At 37.2% G+C, this 25,640-nt stretch overlaps 1 protein-coding gene across 3 annotated transcripts in view; it reads left to right on the top strand.

The window, feature by feature from the left end:
* dsh (Segment polarity protein dishevelled) overlaps positions 1-25,640 on the top strand; it is a 512,259-nt gene that overhangs the window by 461,773 nt on the left and 24,846 nt on the right. For all 3 annotated transcript variants that reach the window (XM_090373973.1, XM_090373975.1, XM_090373972.1), the window contains one exon: positions 486-701. In XM_090373973.1, coding sequence (XP_090230099.1) covers positions 486-701 — 216 coding nt within the window. The remainder of the gene's footprint in view (positions 1-485; positions 702-25,640) is intronic.

Below are 25,640 nucleotides of genomic sequence, written 5' to 3' on the forward strand. Positions count from 1 at the left end.
CTTCCTTAACGGAAATAAATCTTTTGATATACTTCATTCACATCCTAAGGTCCTCTTCCTCATATTATCATTGGATGGGTGTTTACATGTTTCTTGTGGTGGGGGTATATTAGATGACTTTGATACCACTACTTGAATCTCTTATCATGCCTTCTGTATTTCTCTTGATTTGTTGTGGCATTAAATTTCTTCAATTTCCAGTATATTTGTTTATGTATTATTAATAAGGACATAACTTTTTCTTATAAGGAAAAGTGCTAATAGTTTGGAGTGTATTTGCAGGTTGGATACTTTTGTGATAATCATTTTTTTTGTGGGAAAACTTTTTCATGGATGATGAAGGGTGTGTGACAAATACCCTTCAGAACCATTCAAAATAGTTCTTTCATAAACAAAATTCTTATATCATTTGTGTTAATATTTTCTGTTATTACAGTTTATTGTTTAACAGATAATTAATAGTGAGTAACATTTATATTATTTAGGTGGAAGCAGTAATGGTGGAGATGGTGTTCAAGATAAGGATAGGAAATCTGCCAGTCCAGGTGGGAGTGATTCAGAACTTGCCAGCCAAAGAAGTGGACGTAGAGGAAGTAATGCTGGAGACAGTGGTGGGGGCAGCAGTGGTAGTGAACGAAGTGCCAATGCCCATAATGTACAGGAAATGGCTTGCCTGGATACCATCCCATCTGAACTTGCTGGTAGTAGACAATCTTTTAGGATGGCTATGGGAAATCCTTGTGAATTTTTTGTTGATGTTATGTAGGACTGTAATTCATAGGTGATAGTGGTAACTTTATTTAACCAGTGCCTAATAAGTTTTATTTGATGAAATTACGTAATAATTCTCCATAATATGTAAATATCATTATACACCTAAACCTGCCTTAACTATATTTTAGTAATTCTCTACAGGATCTGAGAAAAGATGACAATAAACATTTAATGTCTCATTACAAGCATCCAGCAAGAAAAGTTGGTCTGTAGGGCTTAAGAATGGCATTTTCAAATATAATTTAAATACCATTTATAACTTCAGTGCATTCTGAAATTTGTTCAAATGAATTCAATTAACAATTAAATTAGGTTTTAATTTTTACTCTCCTTAATTAAAAATTGTAAAATTAAAGTCTAAGCTTGTGCAATTCTAAAACTCTGCATTGATATGGTTTGACAGTGAAAGACCACCACCATGATGTGTAAAGAAGTATATGTGGTTCATCCAGATTTTTATTTGGGCAAACCCACTGGACCAGCAAGAATTTATACTGTTAGAAATTTCTAAAGTTCACAAATCTGTGGATAGCAGATTTGTAATTACCGATTCCAAGTCACCCAGATTAGCTTATATTGTTTCAACCATTCTGGGAACTGATGTATATTAGTTCTACCAGTGTACCCAAACTGTAGCAGAGTAGTAGTAGTAGTAGTAGTGGCATGTAATGCAGGAAAGCAAGTGTATGAGCTTATACAGCATCAACCAAAAAAAAAAAAAAATCACACCATTCCCTCCAAATGCCTGTCCAGTTCCTCAAATTTATTCAACCTATCAACTTCCACAACGACAGATGGAAGTTTGTTCCAGCAATTAACCACCCGCTGGCTAAAGGCAAATTTCCGCACATATATTCTATATCTTAATTTGAATTTATGCCCACTTAGGTTTGTAATCTGAACAAGTGGAAGGATCCCATCAGAATTCAGTGTGCTCAACCCATTCAAGGCCTTAACACTTCAATCAGATCACCGCGCAGGTGCCTAGTCTCCAGCCACTGCAATTTGCAGAACTTAAGCCTCTCTTGGTAAGAGGATCCCTTCATTCCCCTCACCAATCTTGTTGCCCTTCTCTGTACACGCTCAAGTAAATCTACATCCTTCCTAAAATGAGGCCTCCAGACCTGTACGCAGTACTCAAGGCATGGCCTGACCATTGCCTTATACAGAGGGACAATCACCTCCTTCTCCCTGCTAGCAAAATTCCTATATATCATTGACAAAACCCCATGACCTGCCCTGGCAGCCTGTCTGCATTGCTCAGAAAACTTCATATCTGACTGCACAATTACTCCCAGGTCTTTTTCATTTTCTACCACCTTAAGTGTAGTACCACACAGTTGGTATGTTTCTCTAGGGTTACTTCTACCCATATGCAGTACTTTGCATTTGTCAAGGTTAAACTTCAGTTGCCACTTCTTAGCCCATCTGCCCAAATTATCTAGATCCTGTTGCAGTCACCCAAATTGGCCTGTACCATTTCAGCCATGCTGAGGAATGATTCACAGTACTTTTTCCAGTATTCCTCAGCCACTCAACATTAAGTTAAAACAACTATTATCTAACTTATGTCTATACTTCAGGAATACTGCAAATGTGCTAGAAAAATTTCCTACCCAGTGGGACATCCCAAAATGCAAATATTTTGTGAATGGGTGTGATTTTGTGCTGGTATACACACACACACACACACACAGAGAGAGAGAGAGAGAGAGAGACTAGTACTGTTTTCCCCCACAGAAATAATGTTTCAAGAAATTCTGATTGAATGCAGCATATTTAAGGCAGAGATAACTATTCTAACTGAAATAGAAAATATCATAGCTACATATATAATCAAAAATGTTGTCTACACAGATTCTTTAACTGCAATTCAAGTGCTGGTGAATCCATTCAGAGGCACTCATCTGGCATCTAACAGGTGCTAAGTATACTGAAAATTATACGTGGAAGTTAGTAAATAATTCACTTTTGTGTATCCTAGGACATGTTGGTATCTCAAGAAATAGGTGTGTGGCAAAATCAGCAGAAGCATCACCTATCGGGTAAGAAGTGATGCCAGTTCATGATAAGATTACTGTTATTATGCAATAGAGATGCATGGCTCAATGGCAGAAAATTTTGGCTTGACCTGAAAAATTGGTCTCATTCTACAAATTGGCTCCACTTTCATTCAGCCTATGAACACACTTTCATAAAGACATAACACACAATGGCCTACTATGGTTAAAGCTGATATGCCAAAAACAGCCACTCTCATTTTGCCTTTGCTTCTAACTACTTCACTCCACACAGATTCTGTGCTGGAATGTGTAAGTCGTGGAAAGCTTTTGCAGGCTTATGCCACTTTTAATAAGAAGCATGATTGCTATTTCTGGATGACACTAACATTTCTATTAACCCTATTATATCAGCATTAATTTTCCTAACCAGGAATTCAGATATTCACTGACCATATTCCCAGTATTCGTGTAGGAACAGTTAATAAGTGTTCTTGTATAGTTTACTGCCCTGATACTCCTTGAAATTATTTTTTTTAGCATTAGCCTCTCATTCATTTGAAACATTGCTGTCCTCAGCACATCTTGCCAGTATTGGCTTTTGCAGCTGCAAACAAGAATTCTTGATATATGCAGACATTTCAGCCATGCTGAGGAATGATTCACAGTACTTTTTCCAGTATTTCTCAGCCACTCAACATTAAGTTAAAACAACTATTATCTAACTTAGGTCTATACTTCAGGAATACTGCAAATGTGCCAGAAAAATTTCCTACCCAATGGGACATCCCAAAATGCAAATGCAAATGTTTTGTGAATGGATGCGATTTTGTGCTGGTGCACACACACACACACACACACACACACACACACACACACACACACACACACACACACACACACACACACACACACACACACACACACAGAGAGAGAGAGTCTAGTACTGTTTTCCCCCACTGAAATAATGTGGGGGAAAACAGTACGTAACATAAGATAAATGCATGTTTATATTACCCATGCTAACAATTTCTCTCAACACTGAGGCCTCCCACATCTTATTTAAATGAAAACATTTTTGTTTATTAAAAAAAAAAAAAAACTTTGCAAATAATTAGCTTATTTATACTTGACATCATTGATGTCAAGTATAAATAAGCTAATTGAAAAGTAATTCTCTCTTTACACCCCTTCCCCTTAAAACCTGATAATCTGTTGGTAACATCATCAGTTGTTGCTCCCATCAGACACATCCTGTTTTTAGTCCATCCATCCTTATCATAAAAAGTATTTCCTTTTTCCCTGACAAAGGAATCTCCCAATAAAACTAAATCATTTCACCCGAGCAGTATGCACTTAACTATTCTGTTCTGAGACAAGAACCAGGTATCTAGTGATCTACAAAGTGCATCACTTTGTAGATCACTGGATACTTGAATCCCTGGCAGTTCCCCAGTTTTATTTGTCTCTAAGGCATCTGCCCATTTCTCCAGTGACTCTTTTTCCTCTAGTAATACACCAAGTTTTAACACTTAGTTAATTAATAGAGCTTCTTAATGTACTGTTATTTTGAAATTTGACTTAAAGAGAATAATAGCAAAGCTTAACTGATGGCATTCACCTCAAATAATCCGCTTAGTTGTATGGTGTTTAAGGCAAAGTTGTGGAAATTCAATTATAGTTGCATTGAAATGGAATTTAAAAATAAATAGAGTAGGGATTATTAATTAAAATTTTGCCCAAAGAAAGAAAGAAGTACACACCTCATCGCCTGGTTGTCCTATAAATTGTTGAAACTATGAAGAACTAATAAATGAAGCCAGTAGTCATAATGGGTGACTTCCGTAATAATGTCTTCGATTGGCAATAATAAGAGAGAAAAGGGATTGTATATTTAAAGAAATCCTAAGTTCCCATGATGCATTTCAGGACACGTAGAAACTTGACATGTGCAAGGTTCCAGATGGATGTAAGGTTTGTTGGGAATTTCGTATTCAAAACGTTAAACTTGGTGTTACGGCGACACCATTCTATGAGAAGTGCTTCATGTTGGAAAATTTTATAACTTGACTTTAATTTTATAATTGTGATAGCTGAGTTAATTAGGGCGTTGTGGTTGTGGGAATGTACATGCTGCATGAGTTCAGTGCCGGCTTGGTTGGTCTTAAAGCTGTTATAGTGATAATATGCATGTGTGTTGGAAGTTTTAATTGTGCCATATTTAGTAATAGTACTTCCGATATAGCACACGTTACAATTGGATTGGCATTTAATCAAGTAAACAATGTTGTTGATGTCACATATGGAATTTGTGTGTTTTCTTTGTATGCGTTAAATATGTTTAACGCATAGTCCCCAGTTTGTTGTATGATGAAAAATTAATGTTATGTCTGTGTTGCCAAACACTTTCCTCCCCTATCACAGTTGACTCTTGCGAGTCAACTGTGATAGGGGAGGAAAATACATATTTTTTTTGTTGTTCTGGTTTTTGTTGTGATTACGTGGGTTGTTGATCTTATTTTCTGCAATGGAAATTGTGTGTCGAATCAATTGTAAAGGATATTTCCTAGCTGTGAACTTTTTTGTAAGATATTGTAATTCTGTAGCCAAATCATCGCGTGAAGAACTGCATTTAATAACGTTATAGTTGTAAAGAACGGACTTTTTAGTACTGAGTGGGTAATATGATTGAAAGTGTAAATCACAGGAACTTAGGATTTCTTTAAATATACAATCCCTTTTCTCTCTTATTATTGCCAACCGAAGACATTATTATGAAAGTCATCCGTAATGATATTGTTATTATGTTATTTGTTTTTTAGAAGCATTAGCAACTAAGGCCATATTGCTCCAGGAATATACGGTGGTCATTCCCTGACCTTTCCGCATCCTCCGTATTTCGTAGTTACGGGTTCGAACCCCAGTCTAATCAAGAAGCGTGTGCACGCACTGCTGCTCCTACCCACCTGGCTACGGAGGCGCCACATCCGTAATGACTATTGGCTTTCATTTATTAGTTCTTCGTAGTTTCAACAATTTATAGGACAACCAAGGGATGAGGTGGTGCACTTCTTCTTCCTTTGGGCCAATTTTAATTACAGGTTTTTAATAATCCCTACTCTATTTTTAAATTCTATTTCTAAGCAACTTAATTGAATTTCCACAACTTTGCCTTAAACACCATACAACTAAGCAGATTATTTGAGGTGAGCACCATCAGTTAAGCTTTGCTATTATTATCTTCAAGAGCAAATTTCAAAATAACAGTACATTAAGCTCTATTAATTAACTAAGTGTCGCATTATAAGATATTTTAATGTTTTATCACATCCTCATCCGCATGGTCTGTCACTTCTATCCTGTTCCCTAATGGATTCAAACACATTTAACAAGAAATCCACTATTCCAAGATACTCATTAAATACTTTACAAGTAAACTTCATATTTCGTTTTTAAAAAAAAATGTCTGACAAACAACATTATTCCGAAATTCGCTCGTGTTTGCACTAGGAATACATGTAAGAAGTATCCGAATACATGTAAGAAGGATCAGACTTTGTTAATTTTAATAACACTCGCATCAAGGCAGCGCTCAATGACATGACACAAAGACATTTAAAAAATGGAACGCGCTTACACAAAAAATCCACACCCCTCAGAAATCTTCCATCGTTAACATTTCATCACAATCATTCTGCCCGGCCAAATTATCCGGGTTAAAATGCGGGTTTAACTTCACGATAATCAATAATTATTACCCTATTAAGGATTGCATCATCGAGTTGCAAATTAAATTAGAGAATCATCCAGACAAATGGCGAATCATGCACGAGACTAACGATATTATTAATTCACGGTTGGTCTCACAACCAAACATGAGTAAACAACAACTATCCAACGTACGTAAACCGAGGAAAAACCAAAATATTATCATACAAAAAGCTGACACTATCACAATCTTAGATAAAAGTGCGTACGTAGACAAAATGCAACACATTCTCTTTCTTCCAAACACATTCACATTCTTCCAAATTCAGTTGGAAGAACTAAAATTAGTTTATCTCAAATAGGGGAATTAGTCTTTTATCCTCATGAGTTATGCAAATAAGCTTGAGCATACAATACACGGTTCAAAAAACAAGCACACAGGAACTAGCATACTACTAAAACTGCTGTTGCTATTACAAAAGTAGTCAGTGCACCAAAAAATTACCCAAAAACAGCTTATTCTTTCCATAATTTTGAAAGGGCCAAATAGCATTACTGTTTTATAAAACAGTATGTAACTTCATGTAACACATTGTGGCACACATAAAGCAACTTAATTTTTACTACCTTGTCAAGGAATTATCACTCAAGACCACTTGCTATTTTGTGAGGAAGTAGGAGATGCCAAAACAGCCTATTAAAAAAAAAATGGTACATTAACTACTCATTGCCCTTTGTTTGAAGTAATTAGCATTAGCATTAGCATTAGTAGAGGCATTTGATGCAAGAAAGCAAGCTTATGCAGCATCAGCCAAAAAAAAAAAAAAAACCACTTCCACTTCACCCCTCTGTTCGTTCAAAATACCTGTCCAGCTGAGCCTTAAACTTATTTAGGCTATCAACCTCCACCACAAGGGATGGAAGTCTGTTCCACCAACCAACCACCCGCTGGCTAAAGGCAAATTTCCGCACGTCTATCCTACATCTGTCTTTCCTCAATTTGAATTTATGCCCTCTCAGGTGATTATTCTGAGCTAGAGGAAGAATCCCATCAGCATTGAGCATGCTTAAACCATTCAAGGCTTTATACGCCTCTATCAGATCACCTCGCTGGTGCCTAGTCTCCAGACACTGTAATTTGCAAAACTTAAGCCTTTCTTCGTAAGAGCACCCCTTTGTTCCATTCACTAATCTTGTTGCCCTTCTCTGTACTCGTTCCAGCAGCTCTACATCCTTCTTGAAATGAGGCCTCCAGACCTGTATACAGTACTCTAGGTGTGGCCTGACCATCGCCTTATACAATGGAATAATCACCTCCTTATCCCTGCTGGAAAAATTCCTGTATATCATTGACAATACTCCATGAGCTACTCTTGCAGCCCGTCTGCACTGCTCAGAGAACTTCATATCTGCCTGCACAACCACCCCCAAGTCCCTTTCATTCTCTACCACTGTCAGTGTTGTACCATAGAGTTGATACGTTGCTCTGGGGTTGCTGTTTCCCATGTGTAGTACTTTACATTTGTCAATGTTAAACTTCATTTGCCACCTCTCAGCCCATCTGCTCAACCTTTCCAGATCCTGTTGCAGAAGCATAGTGTCAGTAGTGTCCTTGACAACCCTGCCAACCTTTGTATCGTCTGCAAACTTGGACATTAATCCCGATATACCATCATCAATATCATTTATAAATACAGAAAACAATAATGGACCCAACACTGAGCCCTGAGGGACTCCACTAATAACATCAGTCCACGATGAGCAGTGTCCATTGATTACCACTCTGTCTTCTCCCCCTCAACCACCCCTTTATCCATAGCAGCAATTTGCCTCCAATGTCACACTGCTCCAATTTGTGTAGCAGTCTTCCATGTGCAACAGTATCAAAAGCCTTTCTAAGATCCAAGTATATAATATCAAAGTTATTCCCTGCATCCAGTTCTTTTGTGACTGCATCATAGTATCCAATCAAGTTGGTCAGACAAGACTTCCCCTTAACAAAACCATGCTGTGTCTGAGTTATAACTGAACTCTTGTCTAAATGATCCTGCAGTGCTTCTTTAACCAGTGCCTCCATTAATTTTCCTGGAACAGAAGTTAAGCTCACAGGTCTATAATTACTTGTGTCAGCCTTTGATCCTCCTTTGTGAATTGGGGTCACATTTGCACATTTCCAGTCTATGGGTACCTCCCCTGAGTCCAAGGAAGCTCTCATAATTATGGCTAAGGGTTTGCTTACTTCCTTTGCTGCCTCCTTTAATATAACTGGATAGATCCCATCCACCCCGGGTGCCTTTCTTGTGTTTATCTTCAACAGTTTCTCCTCCACTTTACTCCCAGTTATTTCAAGATTCTGTAACTTACTGCTAGAGTTGAATACACCTCTGGCATTCCCCTCGCTGAATAACTCCTCATGTGTGAATGTCGATGCAAAATATTCATTTAGTTTGTTAGCCACCTGAGCAGGATCATCAACACTTGACCCATCAATATCAAGTGGACCAATCTGATTCATCCCTTTCCTTCTAGAGTTTACATAAGTAAAGAACTCTTTGCTGTTTTTCTTTGCATCCCTTGCCAAGGATTTCTCGTAATCTGCCTTCACCTGCCTAACCTCCTTTGTAACTTGGTTGCATATCAACTTGTATCTATCATAGGCTTCTGTGTCATGTGTTAATTTGTAAGTATCCCATGCATTTTTCTTCTCTGCCATATGCCTCATTAGTTCATCTGACATCCATTTTGGCCTAAACCTTGAACAATATTTCTTAGTTGGTATGTAAAGCCTAGTAGCTTCCAAGATAAGTTCTTTGAATGCTTCCCATTTTGAATTTGCTGTTGGTAACATCATCAGTTGGTCCCACTGTATAGAATTTAAATACTGTCTCAGTCCATCGTAGTCGCCTTTACGGAAGCAATAACCCTTCCCTTTACCCCTAATGGTAGTTACCTCTTTGAGTAAATCCCACTTCAGCACACTGTGATCACTGCCACCTAGTGGTTCATTTATCTGCAGATTCTTAATGCATGAAGAATCACTGCTGATAATCAAATCAAGAGTATTACTCCCTCTAGTTGCCTCCCGAACGTGCTGATGTAGAAAACAATCATCCAATAAATCCACAAAAGCCCTGCTAGTGTGTGAGTATCCAACCCCCAAATTCCAGTCAATATCTGGGAAATTAAAATCTCCCATTATAAGACACTCTGATTTACTGGCCCACTCTATTTCCCTGTACAGTTACTTATTATACTCATCAGAGTCATTAGGCCTATAGCACACTCCTACTCTCAATTTTGATCTCCCAATGCTTATGTCACACCAAACTGACTCCACACTGCACTGTCCAGCGATGTCGACTGGCTTCACTTCCTTGGTTTTTATGTGTTTCTTAACTAATAGCATAACACCTCCCCCCTTCCTATCCTGTCTATCCTTTCTGTAGACGTTGTACTCCCAAAATTGCAGTTCCGCATCCCTTATATCTGTGTGACACCACGTCTCTGATATCCCAACAATATCTGCCTTCGATGTTTTGCGCAATACCTCAAATTCATCAAATTTATTTACTAAACTCCTAGCATTGGTGTACACGCAAGTATACCTGCACCTGTTTCTATTCTTAGCTACCCTAACACAACCCATGTGTTTACTTGTACCACAATGGCTCCCAGCAGTCTCTGAAATACCATGCATCTTGTTTTTCAGGCTTCTGCTCATTCTAATAGAAGCAGTGCAAGAATCTCTTTCACCTCTGCCAGTGGCTACTGTCAATCTATTGGTCTTTGTCTCCCCCCAAGCTAGCAGTTTTCCGACCCACCTAATGCAGTACCAGGGCAAACCGTGAAAACATGAAATTTGTTTTGCTTTGAACATTGAAATTATTGCATTTCTTATGTGTTTTTAAACTTTTCATTAAAGATCATATTAAATAAAATAAAAACTAAAATAGTGCTTCCTCAATTGCAAATAAGTATGAAACAGCTCAGTATGCCAGTACTACTGTTGCTTGTACATAAGTAAAAATAATTAATTAACAACTGGAAATTAAAAAGATGTGGCATGTCTTCACTCACCCAGCAAGACTATGCAAGCCAATCCTACTGGAAAATTTAGATACCCATGCACAAAAAATAATTAAAATAAATACCTACAGGCATGGATGCTCCCTGCTGATTTCATGCCTGTGGTTGATTCCCTTTATTCTTTATATTTATTTTTCTTGCATGAGGTGCGCTACATTTATCTATAGGATAGCCTTGGTTGGTCTCCTTACTTTGTTACAAGTTGCAGTAGCACCATTATGGTGGAATTCTGTTGGTTGCTCCCTGTGACCACTTTTTTTTTTTTTTTTTTTGCTTACATACAAATAACAGTAGTTCTTTGCAAGCAAAACTTTTGAAATTACAGTAATATTTATTTTCATGTGGTTAAAAAGCTGTTTAATTTCAATTTCATCATCTGCTAATACCACATACATTTTAACATACAAATTGGGTAACCTGTTTGTTACAGAGGTTCCAAACAACCTGTTTGGAACCTCTGTATTTAGCATTTATCACTCTACTGTTAATTTTAAGATAGCCATCTCATTCTTGAAGATGTCAGAAAGACACGATTTGGCTGATTCTCTGAAGTGGAGAACAATAAGCATAGGGATAATGAAGGAAGGACAGAGGCAAGCATAAGTGGCCAGGTGGCTGATTGTGACTCAGTGTTGTAAATACACTTGAAACCAGTTCCAAACATGCAAATGATCTCTTGAAGACCTATCTGAAACTATCCTCATGTTGCCTCTGTGCAAGATGACCATTGTCTGGTCCTAAGTGCAAAGCATCATAGTGACTTCATAGCATGACAACTTTCTTTTCAGTTTGCTTGATCTACAGGAGGTCTTATATCCAGGTAAACCTTCCATAAATGGCATCATGGGAGAAATCACTATACGCAACAGCCAGCTGCCTGGATTCCCTTGACTCCTATGCATAAAAGAGCATTTGGATTGGTGCTGACAGCAGGTTGACTGGACCTGATTGTGGGGGGGGGGGGTTAATGAAACATGGTACACTTCACCGATGAGCCTATGGATTGAATTGTCTGTTAGATACCACTAACTTGAAGCACCTCCGTAGCCAGGTGGGCAGGAGCAGTGCGTAGCACATGCTTCTTGATTAGACCGGGGTTCGAGCCCGTGACCACCAAATACGGAGGATGCGGAAAGGTCAGGGAATGACCACCGCACATTCCCGGAACAATATGGCCTTAGTTGCTAATGCTCCTAAAAAACCAAATAATAACAACAACCACCACTAACTTGATTATCACTGTTTCTAAAGGCACTTCATCTTCTGAAGTGTTGAGTCAAAGTTTTGTTCGGAACACTTGTTCTGTTTGGAAATATCTCTGCCAGCCAAGAGCATTTCCAAATCTTTGAAAGAAGAGATGCTTTTTTTTTTTTTTTTTTTTTTTTACCTACCTGGTTGAATATCCTCTCACTCAGCATTTGCTGTGGAGAATTGTTCACTTGTCAGTTCCCCAACCATGGACCAATATGCATCAATTCTTTCTTCTTTCATAACAGCATCTAGTATTTTCTCACACTAAAAATGACAGAACTGATATTGTAATATAGGCCTACAAGGCTGGGACAATTCATATTGAATAATTAGACTTTACACCAGGATTCAAATAAACAAATTCCAATCTTGCAACTAAAACACTTTATTTACAATAAAATAAAATAAAATACGAGCGTATAAAATGAAATGAAATAAAATATATAGTAGTCTAAAACTGATGTGATTTAATTTACAATAAAATACAAAAATATAAAATATGATGATAAAAGCGATAAAATCAATTAATAAAATAAAATACCGTAACAACTGTAGCTTTCGGAGATCCCAATCCCCTTTCTCAACAGCATATTTCTACTGTGTGGCACATCCTTAAGTAGCAGATCCACGGCACTCGTCACATGGTTCCTCGGGAGTAAGACCGGAATTTCCCATTTATGCACCGGAACCGGAAATGGCTCGGGAGCACGCTAGCTGAAACCGTTCAACTCGCCCAAGAACCACGGTTTTCAAGAGGAGATGTAAACGTACACCCTTGTCTCTATTAATGGAATTGCTAGCTGCCCCAATATGTAAACTCTCAAGCCATTTACGGTCCCAGAACCCCTGTGTGTGCACGATCCGTGATGACAGCATCCTCCGGGGAGATTTGATGTTGCTTCTCCCAAAAATGTTCTGCCACGACAGACTTCCCATAATTTGCGGACTTTATTGCATTCATATGCTCCCCCAGATGGTCTTTCAGTCGTCGCCCCATCTCACCTACATAACACACCCCACAATCCGGGCATTTAATCTCGTAAACCACCCCACTGTTGGCTTCTTTCGTTATGGGGTCTTTGACACAAGATATCACTGTGTACAACCTCCATCCCAGGAGTTGCACACAGCGTATCTGGCACCCCCGAATTACTTGTGCAATGTGGTCTGAAAGGCCCAGATAGTAGGGAATGTATGCAGTGCTCACAGGGGCGAACGGCTCGGTACGGGTGGACTCCGCTCCTCTAATAATTCTGTCCAACACCCTCTGGGGGTAGCCGCATTTCTTGAGATCTGCCGTGACACTGATAATTTCGTTATCTCTGCCCCCGGAGGTGCTACAGTGGGACCACACCCTATCGACTAAAGCCTTGACAACACTACCCTTGTGATGGCTGGCTTGTGCCGAGGTATAATGAGTATATTGACCTCGGCACATGGGCTTTCTAAACACCATGGTCTTGAGCCTACAACCATCCCTAATAACCAACACGTCAAGGAACGGTAGGTTACCTCTGCTTCCACCTCCGAAGTAAATTTAATAAAAGGGGAGAAGCTATTAAGTACATCAAGTATCTGATCCTCCCTCCCCTTTTGTATAATGGTGAATGTGTCATCAACAAATCTTTTCCATTTATGCATGGGAAATTCCAAACCCTCAAAAATTCAAACTTCCAACTCTTCCATAGCTAAGTTAGCCACTATGGCACTAATGGGGGAACCCATGGCTGTGCCATGGATCTGCTTATACATGACATCTTGGAAAACCATGGTGGTACTGGATAAACAGAACTCCACACCCTCACAAATATCATTAACACTAAGAGGAGACCTAGTACTTAACAAAACATCCTTTTCTAATGCCATTCTGACACACTGGACTCCGAATTTAATAGGGATACAAGTGAACAATGATGTAACGTCAAAAGAAATCATAATCTCGTCTTCTCGTATAGTCTGTCCTTTTATAAAATCCACAAACTCTTTGCTATTCTTGATAACCAAGTTGGAAAGTCCTACTATGGGTGCAATCAACTTGGCTAAGTACCTTGATAGAGCATACGCGGGACCATTGACAAATGACACAATTGGCCTGAGTGGTACACCCACTTTATGTATCTTGGGGAGCCCGTAGAATCTGGGTAAGCGGCATCCAGCAGCATGTAATGACCAATATACCTCCTTGGATATCCATCCTGACTTGTGCCAATGCTGTATAAGGTTATTCACTTGTCGTTCCACACTAACCAATGGATTTCTACGGACAACTTTGTACGTAGTGGTATCTTGCAATAATTCCAAAGCTTTATTAAAATATTGCTCCTTATCTAAAATAACTGTGGCTCTACCCTTGTCCGCAGGTAAGACTATGATTTCATCGTCTTGTTTAAGTTCCCTCAAAGCCCTTTTTTGACTAGTACTAAGGTTGGAGGGGCCGACTTGGCCTGGCTCAGGATAGCCGCAGTTCTAATGCGTACCTCATCAGCCTGGATCGCTGGTAACTTATAAACGGCTCTCTCGATGCCCATGGCTATTTCCATGATGGGAGATTTGTTGGGCATCAGAGCAAACTTGCCCAAGCTTAAAACCCCCTCCTGTTCCTTAGTTAGTCACTTTCTACTGAGATTACAAATAAAATTAGTATTAACATGGTCATGTGTAATCACTGTCTCCTCTAATAATCTGTTAAATTTGCTGATTTGCCTCTGTGTATACACATCTGAAACCTTAGTTGTTTTCTCCAAAACTAATTTCATTACCAATGATCGATGTATAAACAGAGGCAAATCAGCAAATTTAACAGATTATTAGAGGAGACAGTGATTTTAGACTACTATATATTTTATTTCATTTCATTTTATATGCTCGTATTTTATTTTATTGTAAATAAAGTGTTTCGGTTGCAAGATTGGAATTTGTTTATTTGAATACCGGCTGGTGTAAAGTCTAATTGTTCAATCTGATATTGTAAAACATTACTTAGAGGCATTTTGCTTCCACAATTAAAAACTGCCAAAATGCAATGAATGTACTCAAACACCCATGCATCAACCTGCCTATGCTTGCTGCAGTTGTCATGATGTTACAAAACTGGAGTAGATAACAAATAATTTGGTCAATCATTTATAAAAATTTCAGCTACATCCTACTCATCCCGTTTGGGCTCAAAAAAGCACAAACTGAGAAACATTTGATCAACTTTGAATCAGTATTTAGTGCTGCTACAGCATCCCCTTTACAATGTCAGAATTGCAACATGCTGTAGCTTCCACTAGCTCTAGCAACATGCTCTGACCTCAGTGCAACAGGACTAGATACAATCCATTATGTCATTATAGTGCAACTTGCTGAACCGGCTCTTAAGATGCTGTTATTTCTCTACAACAGAATATTTAAAACACCTTCCTAAACAAATGGCACTATGCTTAGGTTTATTTCTGAAACCAGAAAAAGATCTTAAAAATGCCACAACTATGCACAGTGCGTAGTTGTACATAGTTTTGCATTTTGACCTATTGCTCTCACCTGTTTGACCTGTTTGAACAAGGTCATGGAAAAAATTATTGTTGCCTGGCTAACATGCTTTCAGAGTCAAAATGACCTCCTCAACCCAGTGCAATGGTGCTTCCATGATGCCTTTTATATTAATCGTATATTAATGACCTTCTTCTATTGACTGTAAATTCTATCCATAGTTTTGTTGGCGATAGCACTCTACATTCTACCTTCCAATAACCCTGACTTCTAATCTCACTTGGCATGAACATGTCACAAATATTGTTTTCTCTGCATCAAAAATACTTGGGGTGGGGGGGTTGCTCCCAGTGTAACTTTCCTTCTAAGCAGCTACTGATTCTCTAAAAATTTCAAATTTGCTCTCACGGGATATTGTTCCCATACCTGGAGTGATGTCCCCCAAAACCTTTCCCAATTACCTTGACTCTATTCAAAATAGGGCATTTGGATTAATTAATGAACCCTCTCTTATGAAGTGAGAGATAGGTCATCAGTTAACCTGACTGCCCTCTTTTCTTTGTGAAATTATTAGTTTCTGGATGTGACTTTTTTAAACCTAAAAAATAAAAATAATTTTCAAGTTATTACTCAAAGTTTGATTACCTGTAAATAAATTCTTTTCATCTATTATACATTATGAAAACTGTGCTTGAATATGTTTATTCACAATGTTGTCTTTGTCATCTATGAAGATAAATCATATATCATTTGAAAAATTATATATGATTGATTTATCCCAACCAGTAAACGAGCTATATTAACCAGAATTGTCTTTGTGCAAATGACTAATTGACATTGTAAATCAAGATATTAAAGCACAAAAATAGCAGTTGAATGAATAGTATAACGGATAAGAGAGTTTAGTACATTTTTATTAATTTGTGTATGCTCATCAGGTCCACCTATCCGTTATCCCTACCTTAGAGATAATGAGTGAATATAACTTTAAATCTTACCTGGCAATATTCTGGTTATCAGCTTGTTTAATTTTATCTTCAAATAATGGAAAAAGTGCCACTTGTAACACCTCAGCATGTAGCACTTTGATGTAACATAGCATTAGTAGAGGCACATGATACAAGAAAGCAAGCTTATAAAGCATCAGCCACAAAAAAAAAAAAAAAAAAAACCTTCCCATTTCAGTGATCCAGTCGTTCCATATGTTTGTCTAGTTCTGCCTGGAATTTATTTAAGCTATCAAAATCCACAACAACAGAGAAAGTTTGTTCCAGCAATCAACTAAGAAGAATATTTAACCTTAACTGTCTAAAAGAATATTTAATCTTAACTGCCTAGGAGTTCTAATTCAATGAAGTGAATTCGAACTTCTAGTTAGGACAATGAACACTGACATTAGATTTAGCTTTAGATTTAATCTATACCCCCCTCAGGTTTGTAATCTACATTAGTAGAGGCACAAGAAGCAAGAAAGCAAGCTATACATCATAAGCCAAAAAAAAAAAAAAAAAAAAAAAACCTTCCCATTTCACTGATCCATTCATTCCAAATTGTTTGTCTAGTTGTGCCTTGAATTTATTTAAGCTATCAACTTCCACAACAACAGATGGAAGTCAGTTCTGCCAATCAACTACCTGCTGGCTAAAGACAAACTTCCACACATTTATTCTACAAAATAACCCCAGGGGCTCACATCTTGTGAGTATGGTCTTGGCTTCCCTTCTACTTCTGAGTCTTTCTCTCTGGGTAACTCAGGAATTTTTTTTTTTTTTTTTTTTGCTGGTGCCACAGAAGCCTCTGACTTCCTAGCTAATGATAATAACTGTCATTCCTCAGTTTGAATCTATACCCCCCTCAGGTTTGTAATCTGAGCTAGAGGAAGAATCCCATTTGCATTGAGCCTGCTCAATTCATTCCTTATACACCTCAATCAGATCACTTTGCAGGTGCTTAGTCTCCAGAATTTGCAGAACTTAAGCCTTTCTACATAAGAGCACCCCTTCACCAGTCTTGTTGCCCTTCTCTGTACTCGTTCTACAACTCTACATCCTTCCTAAAATGAGGCTTCCAGACCTATACGCAGTACTGAAGGTGTGGCCTGACCATTGCCTTATACAAGGGGATAATCACTTTATCCCTGCTCGCAAATTTCCTGTATATCATTGACAATGCCCCGTGACCTACTCTGGCCGCCTGTCTGCACTGCTCAGAAAACTTCATATCTGACTGCACAGTTACCCCAGGTCTCTTTCATTCTCCACTATCCTGAGTGTAACAACACCCAGTTAGTACATTTCTTTGGGGTTACTGCTACCCATATCCGGTACTTTGCAATTTTCAACGTTAAACTTCAGTTGTCACTTCTCAGCCCATCTGTCCAACTTTTCCAGATCCTTTTGCCACAGCATACTGTCATTACTGTTATTAGCAACCCTGCCAACCTTTGTATCAACTGCAAACTTTGACATTGATATACCTTCATCAAGATCATTGATAAATATACAAAACAACAATGGGCCCAACACCGAACCCTGAGGGACACCACTAATAACATTAGTCCACGTAGAGCAGTATCCATTGATTACCACGCTCTGTCTTCTCCCACTCAACCATCTTTTTATCCATTGTAACACTTGTCCCTCATGCCATACTGCTCGCTCCAGTTTGTACAGTAGTCTTCCATGTGCAACAGTATCAAAAGCTTTCCTGAAATAAAAGTATATGATGTCAGAATTATTTTTTGCATCCAGTTCCTTTGTGACCACATCATAGTATCCAATCAAGTTGGTCAGACAAGGCTTCCCCCTTGACAAACCCATGCTTTGTCTGAATTATCACTGCTGTCTTGTCTAGATGATCATGCAATGCTTCTTTAACCAGTGACTCCATTATTTTCCCTGGAACAGAAGTCAAACTAACAGGTCTGTAATTACTCGTGTCACCCTTTGTGTTCCCCCTTTGTGAATTTGAGATACATTTGCACATCTCCAGTCCGTGGGAACTTCTCCTAAGTCCAAGGATGCTCGCTCTCATAATTATAACTAAGGGTTTGCTTACTTCCTTTGCCACCTCCTTTAATATAACTGGATAGATCCCATCTACCCCAGGTGCCTTTCTTATGTTTAACTTCAACAGTTTCTCCTCCACTTTTCTCTCAGTTATTACAAAATCATTTAACTCCCTGTTAGAGTTTGATAAACATCTTGCTCTCTCCTCCTTGAATCAGATTTAAATAAAAGTATTAGTTAACTGTTCAAGGAATGGCTACAGAATTCACAAAAATAGCAATAAAACAAAGCATACTATTCGTTTTCTATATTATTTTTATGAATTCAAAAAGAAAAGGTTGCAATATAATATTTCTGCCATAAATGCTTTTCATAATTATCACTCTTACATTGAACTGCATTTAATAACAAAAATTTGATCACAAATTAGCCATCTGTTAAATTATCTTATTTAAGATAATTTATCGGATTATCTTATTAAATGCTGTAGATATTATAAATTAGTTGACTTAGCAATCCCTGGTCTGAATGGTCCTAAGTGCAATATACCCAGGGAAAAAAAAAAAAAAAAAATTATGGAGAATTAATTCTTTTTACTGTAACAGAAAACTTCCAAAACCAGAATGGAAAGTGAACTGCATATCACAGTTGAGTTATTTTGTGTGTGCATATCCTAGGGTTAACAAAAGGGCAGTACTGTACTATTTGTTTAAATAGTGTGAGAGGTCAGGTTATCAAATGAACTATAGAATGTTTTTTGTGAATTCATGAATGTGTTATTGTTTGTTTTGTATTGCCTTACTTAAGTAGTATAAACAGAAGCATAAATTTTTTTTTTGACTTATCCAGACTTTATTTTGATATGTATATTTAACTCAACATTGCGCTATTTGTAAATAATATCATAGTGGTAGTGTATATTATCAAACAGGGACCAAAATTAAATTTCATTAAATTTTTTTGTTAATAGATTTAGTACTGAAATTCATCATTCTGATGATCCAGAATATCATCAGTTCATCTAGACACAGTTATATGGATAAACAAGTAGATGGACATGGTGAAACTAGTTGGTGCTACCATATTGTGCAAAATATACCTGAAAATTGTAGATATCTCCATTGGAAATTTGTTGAGTGCATTTTATTCAGACTACTCAACAAACTACTAAAGGAAAATTTCTGAAATTTGCTCTTGTGGGTGTGCTGTTGCATTATGATATTGTTATCACTATAATTAAATAGTAAATTATCCATTAAACTAGTTTTATATTTGGGGAGATTCCATATTTTCAGTCTTATAAGGTTAACAGGGTATGCCTTACATATGCGTGCATAAAGCCACTTGCTTTAACTTGATGGATGTTCTTTATAACAGCAAATTACTTTAATAAGTATTCTCTAAAAAAAATACACTTACTTTATTGTCACCCTTTCTCTACGGTTGTGTTATTTAGGAAAATGGAGTGCAGTACTTAAAATTTATACCTTAAATTATAAATTTTAATCATGTTTATATTGTTTTTAATCAAATTTATACCTTAAAGTATAAATTTGAATCCAGGTAGAGTGTAATAATGTTTTCAAAAATATAATTACCATTGTAATAACTTCTCCAATACATTCAAGGCAAAAAAAAAAAGTGTACAATCATTAAAATCCTTTTTATATTGCAAATGTAAATTGCGTGTATATGTAAAGGTTCTTCACTTTAGATAGTTTTAAAAAATGTATCGGAACTCTATATTGTATATAAATTCTGAAATATAGGTGTAGTTCTTGCCACAGCATGTCAGTGTGATCATAACTCGAATTTTTTTATTTATTTTCATTTATAGTTTACATACAGTATGCTAGTAATTCTACTTAGATAACAGGATTCTGAATTGCTGTTAACTTATTTATTCATTCTCCCTTAAATGAATTCCTAATATGTCTCTACAAGGAAGTAAAGTAAAAAAAAAATTTCTTTTAGTATTATATTTTCTTCTCTGTTCCCTTACTCTATGACAGGGTTTCTCAGCCTTTCTCATTTGCAACCCAAAAATTCGCCTTGTACACCCTCCTGTCCCCACATAAAAATAAAATAAATTCTACACTAGTGAAATTTTAAAAAATTAAAAAAAAAAAAAAAAATTGGGAACTGTTATTTTAATTAATGTGGAATATCCCTTATAAGATGGGTAGTTAAAGTTTGTCACTGTGGTTAAGACTACAAGGTGCCCAGGGAAATGAGTTGTCATGGCTTTCTTAGCATTACACCCAATTTACACAGATATTGTAAGGGAAGGTACAAGCCACTTAACTAGAAATTTCCCCATATTCTAACTTGACAGTGAGCTAAGAATTGTCTACGTTTTACTTAGTGGTTTGTTGTATGCTAAGAAATAAAATATCACTTTTCTTTATCAGTTTTTATACACACAAACAAAAAATGTATAAGTACCAGTACCAATACTTTATGTATGCATTGAACTTGCATTTTGGGATAGGGAAGTAAAAAAAAAAAAAAAAAAAAACTGACCATTTTAGAACTCCGCGTGATTTTTTGCAAACCAGATGAATAAGAAGTTCTGCCCAGGGTGGTCTATTGATTTTTAACCATTTGCTCTAAATATTTTCCCTAACCATTAGATTTTTTATTTTTTGGACCTGCAGTTAATTTAGATTAATTTAGTTATTTAGTCCACATAAATAAACTTAATATTTGTGATATGTCCACAGAAATGTATTTACATGGGTCTGTTTAGAACAATTTAGTTTAATAAGTAAATGAACACTGTCCCCCCCCCCCCCCCATACACACACACACACACTGGTGTTCAAAGAAAGTGCATCACCTAGGAATTTCACATTTCTAACCCTTTTTTGCAATGGTATGTTACATTAATGACTAGCATCACAAATAGAAATATAAACAAAAGATATTTATTAATAGTTAAAGCAAAGCTAAGTAATATTTGACAGGTGCTCTCAAAATATTCCAAAATAAGCACTTGCAATCTTTATACAACAGTTTTGGTAAACACGACACTTATGGCTGAAATGTTATCAGAAGACCTCAGTTTGCTTCAGATTATTAAATGGAAAACAAAATGAAAAGTTCACCAGGTGCAAACTAATATTTAGTTGAACTGCCTCTGGCCCTGAAGACAGCAGCACACCATTGACAAAGCATTGACAAGATCAATTTCTGAAGATAATCAACTGATAGTTCGTGGTTCCAAGCACGAATTATGGCTTCCTGAAGTTCACGAAGGGTCTTTGGTTTCTTTCTGGCAACTGCAGATTCCACACAATGCCAACAGTTCTCTATAGGATTCAGGTCTGTGCTGTTTCCTAGCCAGCTAAGAGTTGTGATGGACCGTTCTTCCAACCATTTTTTCACCTGTAACAAATGTAAACACATTACTGTCACACCTCTAATGCAGAAATGAAGCTAAAGTAATTACAGAAGTGCCTACTTACACTTTTTGCCCAATGACAAGGAGCAGAGTCGTCCTAAAAGATGCAGTTACTTAGCAGGTTGAAATGGTCTCTAATTGTTGGCAGCAATTTGCCTTCCAATATAGCCAGGTATCCATTGGCATTTACAGGACCTTTTATAAACTGCAGGTGATACGAACTCCCATATCATTTGGCTGGTAGGGAATTTCATTATAGATACCATACAGGCTGGATGGTATTCTTCACCACGTCTACGGCAAATCGTTTGTCTCCCATCAGAGCCATGCAGGTTGAATTTCTTCTCATCTGAGAAAATAACTGACTTCCACTGCTCGAAGGTCCATTTGACATCTCCTTACACCAAATTAATCGGACCTTTTTCATTTTTTGTATGAGGAGGGGCTTCTCCTTAGGACAACGGGCTACAAGTCCATTTTTGAAGAGGTAGTCTTCTGACTGTTACTGCACTTGCTACCACTCCGGTATGTTCTTTGTTCTTTCCATTCTCTTTTCAGCTCAGATGAAGAAGCTTTACAGTTTTTAAGACATAAGTGCTTCAAAATGCAGTCCTGTTTTGCGTAGAGGCTTGTTTGCGTCCGGTTCCTTTTTTCCTATCAGCAGAACTGGTATTCTTGAGTTTGGCAAGAAATCTACTCACTGTCGACTGATTACAAGACAATCTTTAAGCAATATGATGGGAAGAACATCCTTCCTCACCTAAAGCAACAATAGCACTCTTTCTTCGTGGCATCAACTGCATGTAACTCGCCATTCTGACACAAGCAAGGAGTGACGGCAACTCTTGCAGAGCATGCTTATATAGCTGAAAGTAACAGCTGATGCAATATTACATCATCACCTACACGTGTCAACCTTATCTGATGCAATCTGTAAGAAATATTGACATTATTCGGACAACAATTACAATTTTAAGGGGTGATGCACTTTCTTTTAACACCAGTGTATATACAGTCGAACTTGGTTATAACAAGCACGGCTGTAACAAGCAAAAAGCCATAATGATGTTAATTTACGTGTATTCCCATACAATCATTCACTATTATAATGAGCGTGCTACACAGATATACCAAACAAATTTTGGTAACTATGCAAACATTCTTCATTGCTCCGGTAGTCGGAAAAACCCAATTCTTGGAATAAATGAAAAGGGGACTTAGCTTTATGACCACCATCGGATTAGTGGCCAGTTTTATGACCTTGTCCTCCGGGGACGGGGCTATACAATAGTGCATTGGCGTTCCGCTTGTTGCATTACCCTATTTATAGATTGTCTTGTATTCACTGAACCATAAATTTATTTTGGGACTTCTAAGAATTTTATATGTATTTTGGGAATTCTAGGAACGTTTTATGTATTTCGGGACTTCTAGTAACGTTATATGCATTTTGAGACTTGTAAAAACTTTGTATGCAGATCACGTTATCCTTTAAAAATAAAATCAGTTAGAAACAAACCCTTCCTTCGGAAACATGTCTGCTAACAAAAGAAAGTGTCACTCGATTCGCGAAAAAGTTGAAATTATTCATGAGTTAGAACATGATGCAATGTTGAAGTGTGTAAAAAGTTTTCCTTTTCCTCTTCAAGTGTATCGACATTGTGGAAGAATAAAGATGTTTACGTATCAGCACTGGAAAAGAACATAACTGAAAAAAATTTTAGAAATTGCGAGGTTACATACATTGAGGAAGCATTGGTTCAATGGTTCACTACACAAAGAAGTTCTGGATTTTCAATAGATGGTCCAATCTTGAAGGCTTAAGTGGAAAACTTTGCTGAGCAATTTGGATGTGGCGATTTTGTGTGTAGCAACAGTTGGCTGGATTGATTTAAAAACCGATATAACATCGTTTATGCAAAAATTAGTGGAGAATCTCAATCTGTAGATCCAATAATGGCAAATGAATGGATTTGACTGTGTTTGGGCAGAAATCAGGAAAGATTTCAATGACAAAGACATCTACATCTGTTGTGCTACTGCAACAGGATCTAGAAAACTTGGGCAGGTGGGCTGAGAAGTGGCAACTGAAGTTTAAGATTAACAAAGTACTGCATATGGGTAGAAGTAACCCCAGAAGAATATACCAACTGTGTGGTACTACCCTTAGGGTGGTAGAAAATGAAAAAGACCTGGCAGCGATTGTTCAGTCAGATATGAAGTTTTCTGAGCAATGCAGAATGCAGACAGGCTGCCACAGCAGGTCGTGGGGTATTGTCAATGATATGCAGGAATTTTGCTAGTAGGGAAAAGATGATTATCCCTTTGTATAAAGCAATGGTCTGGCCATGCCTTGAGTACTGCGTACAGGTCTGAAGACCTCATTTTAGGAAGAATGTAGAGTTGCTAGAGCATATACAGAGAAGGGCGACAAGATTGGTGAGAACGAAGGGGTTCTCTTACCGAGAAAGACTTAAGTTCTGCAAATGGTAGCGGGTGGAGACTAGGCACCTGTGAGGTAATCTGATTGAGGTGTATAAGTCTTTGAATGGGTTGAGCACACTGAATTCTGATGGGATTCTTTTGCTTGCCCACATTATGAACCTGAAGGGGCATAAATTCAAATTGAGGAAAGACAGTTGTGGAATAGATGTGTGGAAATTTGCCTTTAGCCAGGAGGTGGTTAATTGCTGGAACAGACTTCCATCTGTTGTTGTGAAAGTTGATAGCTTAAATAAATTCAAGGAGGAACTGGACAGACTTTTAGAGGGAATGGCTGTGTGAAATTGGGTTGTTTTTTTTTTTTTTTTTGTTTTTTTTGCTGCTGCTACATAAGCTCATACGCTTGCTTTCTTGCATCACATGCCCCTATTACTACTAGTACTACAATGCTGACAAAACAGGACTTTTTTATAATTTGACACCTGACAATACATTTAAATTCAAAGGGGGAAAATGTGTTGATGAAAAAAAAATTAAAGGCTTGCTTGATGGTGCTCATATGCGCAAATATGGCCGGAACTGATAAAAAAAAAAAAAAAAAAAACTGTTTTTTATCAGAAAATCATTAAAACCTCTGTTTAAAAAAACGTAAGGAAACTTTCTGTGGATTACACTGCAAGCAAGAAAGCTTGGATGACTTCGGATATTTTTCAGCAATACCTAATAAGGAGCTATTCAAAGAAAAATATTTTATTGTTAGTTGATAACTGTCATGCACATCCCCAGGTTCAAAATTTGTCCAACATTAAGCTAGTGTTTCTGCCTCCCAATGCGACATCAATTTTACAACCAATGGACATTGGTGTAATCAAGAGTTTGAAAGGATTTTATAAAAGATTTCTAGTTCTACCTCTGTTCAGTCAAAGAGAACAGAAACTTAGAGTCTATATTGATATTGGATGCTATAAATTTATTGAATGATGCATGTAACAACATTACTTTGACAACCATATCGAATTGCTTCAAGAAATCGAAATTAAATTAAAATGAAATTTCAGTTGTAGATGAAAAAGATGGAAACAAAGAAAACAACTTTCCATTATCCGAATGGTTGCTACGTAACGACGTTGTAGGTTTTAATACAGATAACATCGATGTATTTGTATGAGTCAATGACAACTTATTAACTAGTGGTCTTCCTACAGATAGTGACATTGTAGATGCTGTGCTCAACAAAGACAATGACGACGATGATTATGATGATGATATGATGACAGTTGAAAGTGAATCAAATTCAGTGCTGACAATCTCAAAAGCTCAAAGTGCACTGGATACATTAGTCAATTCATTTGAAGGAACTGAGTCAAGTAATGAGACTTTTAATGCATCGATTGTTTTAAGGGGAACTTAAGAAATATCAAAATGAAATCTTTAAAACAAACAGCAATTTTATGATTCATAAATAAAGACTAATTGAAATCGTGTTTAGTATTA

This window comes from Mastigoproctus giganteus, chromosome 5 (genome assembly GCF_048544385.1).
Source record: "Mastigoproctus giganteus isolate SK-2022 chromosome 5, ASM4854438v1, whole genome shotgun sequence".
Taxonomy (NCBI): domain Eukaryota; kingdom Metazoa; phylum Arthropoda; class Arachnida; order Uropygi; family Thelyphonidae; genus Mastigoproctus; species Mastigoproctus giganteus.